This window comes from Dipteris shenzhenensis, chromosome 1 (assembly GCF_047967505.1).
Source record: "Dipteris shenzhenensis isolate YYH24624 ecotype China chromosome 1, Dip_SZ_1.0, whole genome shotgun sequence".
In the NCBI taxonomy this organism is placed as follows: domain Eukaryota; kingdom Viridiplantae; phylum Streptophyta; class Polypodiopsida; order Gleicheniales; family Dipteridaceae; genus Dipteris; species Dipteris shenzhenensis.
Genome location: NC_141596.1, coordinates 57,474,334 through 57,483,443, shown reverse-complemented (window position 1 = coordinate 57,483,443; position 9,110 = coordinate 57,474,334). Strand labels below are relative to the sequence as shown.

The 9,110-nt window shown below is 40.2% G+C and overlaps 1 protein-coding gene across 1 annotated transcript; it reads right to left on the bottom strand.

The window, feature by feature from the left end:
* Positions 1-1,107: 1,107 nt before the first annotated feature.
* LOC147906096 (protein CHUP1, chloroplastic-like) lies at positions 1,108-6,184 on the bottom strand. Its single transcript, XM_087376471.1, has 10 exons — positions 5,858-6,184; positions 5,619-5,710; positions 5,376-5,517; positions 4,677-5,260; positions 3,181-4,569; positions 2,926-3,057; positions 2,342-2,523; positions 2,043-2,154; positions 1,684-1,830; positions 1,108-1,442 (listed from the first exon to the last, which is right to left on the bottom strand). The coding sequence occupies exons 1-10, from the start codon at positions 5,931-5,933 to the stop codon at positions 1,353-1,355; spliced, it is 2,946 nt and encodes a 981-aa protein (XP_087232597.1). The 5' UTR covers positions 5,934-6,184; the 3' UTR covers positions 1,108-1,352.
* Positions 6,185-9,110: the final 2,926 nt, after the last annotated feature.

The following is a 9,110-nucleotide window of genomic DNA, read 5'->3' as shown; positions in this document are numbered from 1 at the left end:
GCCTTGAGTCTCATTGCACTAGAATGAATAGTAAAACATTTGAAATGTTTATTAAAAATTCCATGCTACACTTGCTAGGACATTGGTCTAGATGTCGAGGTACGCATGAAGGGGGGGATCTTTTGGAGGCTATTTTGTTTGAGTTTGAAAAACTTTAGAGAATGTTGATGCAACATTTTGGTTTTGTGGCTCTTTAGAGGCAAGAATGCGTAAAGAAAAATGCATATAACTACATTAAAGGATTAAGCATCCCAATCTTGGAGCAAGATTCTTATTGGCTTGTGAAGAATGCTTGTAAAAATAAGCACCCCCCTCGCCCCCCCCTCCCAAAGAAAAAAAAAGAGGAACTTTAAGGACTTCTATGAAGAGATAGAAGTTGGAATGTAGAAATTTAATAGTTAAGGGTGAGCAATGGGAATGCCACTTTAAGCAAGAATCTTGTTATGAGAATTTCATGATGAAGATCAACTCTGCACTATGCAACATGGGTACTCATTTTAAAGGTCTTGAACTTGAAAAGAAGAATCCATTGTGACCTTAACTTTAAAGAATAAACTTGTGATTGATGAAATAATCCATTTTGTATGGAAAAAGCCCGAGAGTTTTAGTTAAGACCACTTGCGCATAAGTTAGTGGATATGAATGGTATGTAATTCCCATGTTAAGGTTATCTTCAACTTAATAAAATTTATTATGCTAAGCTTCATTAATATAACCTAATTACAGGTGGGAAAGGGTTCTAAATCACCTATAACTACATCAAAGGCTTCAAAGCTTCTTGTCAAGGACCATATTATTAATAGGAAAGCACTTGGGGCATGTTGAAGTAATCACATTGAAATGTGCTATTGAATCTATGATTGGAGAATCTCATTATTCGTTAACTTAGACATGCAAAGTGCAAATATTTGGTTGGTACTTATTGCCCAGCTTTGAGTTTAATTTATGTACCCGGCATCTCGTTTACAATATAAATGTTCAACCAAAAAGTGGAAACTTTCTACTTTTTTAGTAAACATTTGCTGAAATTGTAGCTTAGCTGTAATTCTCTATTCCCAAAATTATGCTTGATGGAAAGTTTGTATCCCCTAAAAGATTGGAAAAAATAAACCTCATTTTGCCATACATTTAGCAGCAAGATAGTAGAGTAAGGTTTGTGAATCCATAAAATAAAACTTATGATACATGCTTTTTGGGGGTGCATACAATTAAGCAAGGACCGTATTTTGATTGAGCTACTCTATAGAGACAGACCTCTATTTACGAATACAACCTTTTTCTAGGTTTTATTAGATCTTTCAATACAAGAACCACCTTGAAAATTACCTGGAGGAAGTTCATGACGAATTTTCTTACAACTGTGTATGGTTTAAAAAGCCATCAGCTTTGCTTTTCAGGCCTTCAAAGGTATGCATGATCTCGCTGTCAAACCCTCCAGCAAACTGAATGTACAAAATAAAATCACAGGGTGTTACTTCAAAGACAGTAAAAAATGAACCATCTATAAATGATGCTTTAACAAATTTAGGCCCAGCCACCGAAGTCTTGTAAAAATAGAAGACTTCGTAGCTGAGCACGTATTGGAAGTAAAGCTCTCACGCAATTTATCTACATAAAGGGCTGACAGAAAAAAAAAGGGGTTGACAGACACTCTTGAATTCAACAAAATTTAGTCATTTCTACCTGATGTACTCGAAAAGCAAATTCGGCAGCTCGCAATAGCAAGTGATCTCTCAGAGAATTTTCGTCTGAAGTGCTTCTGAGATCATCAAGCTGTGCGACTACTCTGTTCATATATTTTCTAGCTAACTGGATAGATGCAATCTTAATCTGCAATTTCATAATGAGAATCACTGTTGTGGTTAATGCTATATATGCACCAATGAACTGGAAAGTCAAGAGAGATGTGCACTGGAATGTCAGGAGAGATGACAATAAACAGACCATTCAAGCTAGAAGACATACAGAGGAGATGCATTTAACTTTCTAGCTCTGATTTGACACAGTTCCCTTCATTTCTTTAGAAAGCTGATCAGGATTACCTTTCCAATCAGTCCAGAATCAAGCATCCAACTCGTTGGAATTTTAAATTCCGTATACCTTGCTATAGACAGGTCTCGAGATTGTAAGAAAGAATATACACAATCCTCAGTCCTGATAGAAAATAAGGACAATATATGTTAGCAGGTTCCTTTCTGCGGAACAATTAGATCTATTCTTGAAAAACTGTGCGACGTACAGCCATAATGACAGACTTTCACCGAGGGAAATGCGAGGACTTTGGTCAGCTCTTTTGAAAGTTGCTTAAGTATTTCGAGAGAAGGGTTATGTAAGCGCTTGCCTTTCTTGCAAAGCCAGCATAGCCTTTAGAGCACGTTCGGATGGGACGTTGGTTTCATCTTCATAGGAGCTGATCTCTGTTTCCAATGTCTTGATACCTTGAAACTCAAATGCTGCATCCCTCAAAGCATCAACTTTTTCTTCAGGCCAATCAAAATGCTTCAGTACAGCTCGTTCGTCAACCTGTAGAAATGCACAGAAAAGGATTCTAGCCAACAGAGTTCGGGAAGATTACAAAGGGAATCGAAAAAAGTTACAGTAAGGCTACCACCGAGATCTACGGCAACTCAGTGGTATCTTTAACTCAATTTGCCACGATCAAAGACAGCTCCTGCTAAGGGAAAAATGGAAAAATTCTTTGACGGAGATCTTATTACCCTCTTTTCCGAAGCGTCCTTATTTATTTGTGCAAGGAGACTAAAGGGTGCCTTCGGAAGTTTTTACGTAGTCTCGGTTTGAATTGTTTGTAGCATGGCCTCCACATAATGTGTGTGCAACTTACGACGATGGCTCATAACTGCTTCATTGATAGGGTCTCACTCTCTATTAGAGACTAGTAAGATGCAAGGTATGGATAAGACATACCAGATGTAAAAGTTCTTCATCGAGCCACCTAACAAATGCAATCACATCCTCAATGTTGATCGGATCTGCAGCTCGTATTTCTCTTGCCAAATTGTGAACAAGAGTACGTTTAGTCTCCACATCTGCTCTTACCTGAGCAGAAAATACAAGCCTTTCAAATTCAAAAGTAGACAAGAACAACAAAGCAAAAAACTTGATGAAATGGAAGAATCAAAATCACTATCAAGCTCACAAGTTCCATGGGGTTATACTTACAGCCAGTAAGAATGTTGACTGATCCTCGATTTCTCCAATCAGATTTCTGTGTGTGATAGCAGCCTTCGCAATTCCCTCAGAGAGTGCATCGGTGCTTATTTCTCTATTTTTCCTTACAGGTGATTGGAAATCTTCCGCCACCAGTATGGCGCGTTGGACCTCTTCATTAGCTTGAAATTGTGAACTCATTGAGTAGTTGGGAATTGGAGGGGCTGCAAAAGCTGGTGTTGCCCGTGATCGAAAAGGACGAGTTGTGGGAGGCTCTGAGGTGCTCTGTGTAGCTCCAGAAGGATTAGTTCTTGCAATAGAATATTGATCAAAAGGCTTGGTATCATCGGCTCTTTTTGAAACGTCTATGAGTAATTTTGGCTTATTGATTAGGGGATGTTTCCTGAGGCCACTGTGAGCAGAAACATTCTCAAATGAAGATTTGTCCACAACTTCCCGAGTTTGTGGTATTTGCAGGCAAGTCCTGTCCTCTTTTTGGACCTCCTCCTTCACGCTGTCCACCAGATTCTCTATCCTTGTTGACTCTTTATTTACTTGAGTAAGCTTATACAGATCCTTGAAAGACGGATGTTTATCGTTCAATCGACTAGCAGCACATAAACGCTGAAAGGAAGCAGCTACTTCACTAGAAACATCAATTTTTCCTGCGTCTGAGCCTGCTGCCTCTCTTGGTGAAACCTGTCTCGGCAATTTGATTTTCCTTTTAGAAGCATCAAATGGTGATCCTCCCAAATCATACCGGTTCCCAAATGAGGCGGACAAGGAGAACCTGGAGGTGGCTAATTTGTTCAAGCCCTTGCTTCCATTCTTTGAAATCACTACCTCTTCAACACCTTTTCCTTGCAGGTAGGCCTCTAGTATGGATATGCTAGAAGCAGAATGACGCCTAGGCTTCGGAGTAGTGCTACTTAATAAGGCCTCTGAATCTGAAGACAGAGAAAGTCTGTAAGATGTTATGAGATTTCTGTTTCTTTCCTGCTTCTGGGGACTAGTTTTCAACACTTGCTGGCCAGAGCTGCTCTGCGACAGATGTATATCATCAATTGCATGATCCACGAGTGGCTTTGAGCTAAAACTCTTCAAATTACTAGTCTCCCTTTCTGTGAGGTTAGGCCTTGCACTTTGCACCGCACTCTGTTTCGGAGTATGCTGCGATGCAGGGCTACTACGTTCACCTTCATTGCAATCTAGCTGTGCTGTGGAGGTAGCCTTATACATATCTAATTCGTGTCGTAAGCAGGCATTCACCCACTTCATATACACAAGCTCTTCAACCTCAGCAAACCGGCTCATCTGGAGATCTTCCACTGCCTTTCTAATATTGTTGTTTGCATACCTCAATTCAAAGGCTTCTGCTTCTGCGCTTGCCTCTCCATCCCTCTGCCAAAGAATCAGATAATGGAGATCATTAACGCTGCAAAACCATGAATGATAAAAACATAACCTGCCCCCGCCTGCTTTATTATAAAGAAAACTGCGAATCTCACCTCCAATGCGATAGACGTTTCCATGATCTTTTGTCCTGCAGCTGCCAATTTCAGATCCAGTTCTTGCTTCTCATGTAGAAGCTCCTTATTCCTTTGGTGGAGCTCCTCAAGCTCGGCCTCCAATTGTTGGAGTTTCGTCTCGAGCTGTACTTCTTTTCGTAAATTCAGTTCCTGCACCCCCTGAAGTTCGCCGAACTGTCTTTTCAAAAGTAGAAGCTGCGTCTTTGTATGAGTTGCATCATTCCGCGTTTCTCTTTGCAATTGCGTGATTTTAGTTTTGGCCATTCGGAGTTCTTTTTCCAAAACATCCTTTCCGGAGAGGGTATTACGCGAATTGTCAAGCTGAGCTTCAAGAGCAGAGACTTGAAAATGAAGACTTTTAATCTCTGCATCCTTCCTTATTAGCTCGCTTTCCAGCTCCACGTAACCTCGCTGTCGCTCCTTGAGGCAACTATATTCGAGAAGTTGAGCCTCGAGCTTGGTTTTTTTATAGCGCATTTCTGATACCGCAATCTTCAATCGCGTTATTTCAGTTCCTACAATCCTCTGTAGTTTTGTAACCTTGGATTCTGAATCGGCACTATCTGAGAATTAAATACACAATTGCACGAGATTAGCCTGGTGCAAATATTTAAAGTATCTCCCACTAAACAATTCGAAAGATTCTACGTATATAACCCTGCGCCAAAGCTGAATTACCGCTGTTGCCTAAGTTTTTGGAGACAATTTTAGTTATTTGATCATCTTGGTGGCCAATTGCTCCTAGGGACAGGCTTTCAAAGCATAGGCCTTCAAAACCAGGCATCGAGGCTGAGTGAATTGGCTGCCTGGCTTCCTCCTCCTGAAAATATGAGCGGAAAAGTTGCGATTTGTGATTCATTGGAATTCGGCAATACTCTCTCAAGGATCACGACCAGAAGAGGAGAAGTTCGATCGTCGTACCTGCCCTTTCGGTGCTGATATATTGAGATCAGCAAAGCTTCGTGTCTTCTTGATGGACTCATTCACAATATTTTCTACGTAGCTAGCTGGTCCTGTATCAGGCTCTCTGATCTCAGTAGAATTCTTTCAAGCTAGCTTTCCCTCAGCTACGAAATCAATCATTCATAATTCTATATTTCCGGATACAGGTTGCGACTCGCTCTAATTACTTAAAGTGGAGGACTGATTCTTCTTCTCACCTTGCAGTCTTCTCCGTTGGGCATATCCAAACGCCGCTATCGAGCAAGTCACTGCTACAGCAATACGAAATAACATCTAGAAGGATCAGCTGATCCTGCGATCCATAGCTCAGTCAGATGCAATTGCAGGATACAAAAAGCTGTTCCACGAGCAACGTAATTTGAGAGGATATTGCGAAGAGGCGTGAGGATAATTGGTGGAGAGATGCGAGGGTGATGTGTGCAGCAAAATCGAAGCAATTATCCGAGGTCCGCATGGATAAAGGCGGAATATTGTGTTGGCAATCTGCAAAGCAAAACAGATGAGCGAGAAATGGCAGCCACGGATAATCCTGAGGGGACCCAAGGCAGCCGGAATACTGATTCATGAAGCAACAAATAGGTCAACAGCAGCTGCGTAGCATTATATGCTAAAGCTATAATTCTACTTGTCGAGGAGATCAGACACATCTGCGTGTTTTAAGAAGTGGAGGAGTAACCAGATTAACTGTCCTAAGGCCCTTTTCATGCACAATCCTTACTTGCTAGATTACCTTTCCTAAGGCCCTTTTGTTGGAGATATCAAACATCCGCTATCCTTGGGACCAACCCCCTTCAAGAGCTTGCTCAACCTCTCATCCCCCTCCTCGTCTCCAACCTTGTCGCATTGCATGGCTACCGCTTTGCACTCTTTCGGCTAATTCTGGAGATGACACTCAACTCTAGGATGGAGATTTCTCGCGGGGTGCACTACTTAGAAAACCTATGTATCACGTGCCTTCAAGGGGTATTTAAAAAACCCCTCAACTAAAATTTTCCCCCTAATAAAAACACCCATCTTTACTTATGAACTAAGTGATTTTTTAGTAAACCTGAATTGAAAAACGCCTCCTATTATTGTAAACCTGTTAAAATTTTCTAAAAGGTTAAATTAAAATATCCCTCCTTTTGAATGCACGAGGTACACTAAAAATTTTATGGGCTGTTAAAATATCCCTCCTTTTGAATGCACTTGGTACACTAAAATTTTATGAGGTGAACACGTTGAGGGAGATTTTCAAGCCTCCACAATCGGCATCAACATGACAACAACAAAGCTCTACGAAGTTTGTGCCCGTTGAACCTACATTCAAGGACCCAAAGTTTGAGTTTTGTAGTTTTGCATTGGGAAAAAATGGTGGCTCGCTACATTCACGCTCGTTTGCACTCAAATTCATGCTGTTAGTAGCCCCTCACATGTTCAAGGCTAAAATGATGAAGATAACCAAATAAGGGCCGAACTCATCCCCACTACGATACATGGGAATGCCCTCTTGTTAGCACTGGCTCGCTAGAGACAATGCTATAGGATTGACTTCGGGGTTGATTTCAAAGGCAATTGTAAATAACTATTGTCCACGATGGCTCCATTTCAGGTAACTAGAGCTAGTTAATTGTATAGAGTGGAGCTTTGCTTGGTTAGGTGCGTGTTTTGGGCTCTAGCTATACCGAGTGCTTTGGATGGTCGTGGCCATTTGCTTCACCTTTCCTGGCGAATGTTTCAAATATTTATTTTTATTAGGGCATACAAACTTTTGATGCCAATATTAAAGTTTAGCTTCTTAATGAAACTAACTTGAAAAAATCATCCATGGTTGGTATCAGAGCATATCACTTATCTCTGCATCTGCATGTTGCTTATCCTTGCACCTCGCCTTGCGGTTCATGCATTGAATAAGATCATGTAGTTTGAATGGATAGCATTTCATTTGTGAGGTGATCATGTTTTAGTTGTGAAGTGGTTTGTATGTTTGTTGCTTTCGCCTCACAACTAACTCGGGCTTCTCTTTAGATCATAGGTTGCATCATGTCATGCAAAGGTGTGGTAGTTCGATTTCCATGTGCAATGAAATATCTATGGTGTGGTTTTTATGCTGAGCTGATTGGATGTGCTTTTGCAAATGTGGAAAAATAAATGAAATAGAAAATAGGTTCACATAATTATTGCTAATAATTATCTTTTACTTATAATGGCTTTGAAAGTATGTACAAAAAGATAAATCCGTTTGACTTTTAGCATTGCTTCACATGCTTTAGGTCCAAGCCACTTTTATGTCTTTCCAATAAATTGATGCTTTGTATATATATAATGCATATGGAAATCTTTAATGAGTCACTAAAAGGAGAAGACATTTAAAGTCAAGGGTAGACAAGAGTTGGTGAAATTTGAAAAGTTGAATATTTTGGCATTCACAAATTGTTTTGGGGGGGGAGGACTTATATGTTTGCATGCTTTGTGGGAACATTGGAGAGGCTAGATGAGATAGATGGGTTTGTAAAGATCATGGCATGATGTATGGAGTGCAGTGGGTTGGCCAATGCATTCTGTGCATTGCAACAATGAGCCTCTCTCTCTCTCTCTCTCTCTCTCTCTCTCTCTCTCTCTCTCTGTGCATTGTCTCTTGTGGAGTTGGTTAAAAGAAAATTATGTGTTTTCACAGGGTTGAGAAATTTATCTTTTGGCAAGCAAATTACATGTTTTCATGGGGTTAAGAAATTTGCCTTTTGCTTATTCTATTTCATGGAAAAAAATATGGCCACCTTTTGGAATCACAAGTGCGTTGTCAAGGGTTTTTAATAAGCAGCTTGGTTCTTTTAAAACTTGCTTTGAGGGTTAGGGTGTGAACGTGTTAATTTTTCGTGGAATAAAATATTTATGTTTCTTGTACTTTGGAGTATCTCAGAAAGGGTTTGCTTGAATAGCATATGAAATTTGTGAGGCATTTGTTTTTGTGGTGACACGTTTTCCAAATATATGTGCCGTGTGCTTTGGAGTACTTCCATGAGGGTTTGCTCAAATGACATCCAAAGAGTATGAGGAATTTGGTTAGTTAAGTGTTTGGATATGGGTTCAAGGTGTGTGTGCATTAATTTGTTTAAAGCGAGACAAATATGGGTCTTGTGTGTTGGAGTATCCTCAGACAAGTTTACTCAAATAGCATAGGAAGTTTGTGGGCCATTTAAGAAGAGTTTGATGGATAATTGCTTCAAATCAGTAATGCATGTAATACAATTGTCTTGGTTGATCCACGACGAAATAGAAGCTCTAAGAAGAAAGAGAGCCGAGATACTAATTAACACGATAGATCACACAAAAAAATAACACTTCTATTCATCAAAAGCTCGAGCGCATCCCTACTGGGCTTGTTGCTCACTGCAAAGTTGTAATAGATAGCCATAAAGGCTCTGTCACAAAGACTCTGACACAAAGGCTTACAACTCAACACACACGAAC

Excerpts from the sequence above, each read along its gene's own strand:
- LOC147906096 (XM_087376471.1), bottom strand. The coding sequence starts at position 5,933 with ATGTTATTTCGTATTGCTGTAGCAGTGACTTGCTCGATAGCGGCGTTT. Across the intron at positions 5,711-5,857 it reads CCAACGGAGAAGACTGCAAG|GACCAGCTAGCTACGTAGAA; the intron begins GTGAGAAGAAGA and ends AGCCTGATACAG. Across the intron at positions 5,518-5,618 it reads TATCAGCACCGAAAGGGCAG|GAGGAGGAAGCCAGGCAGCC; the intron begins GTACGACGATCG and ends TCATATTTTCAG.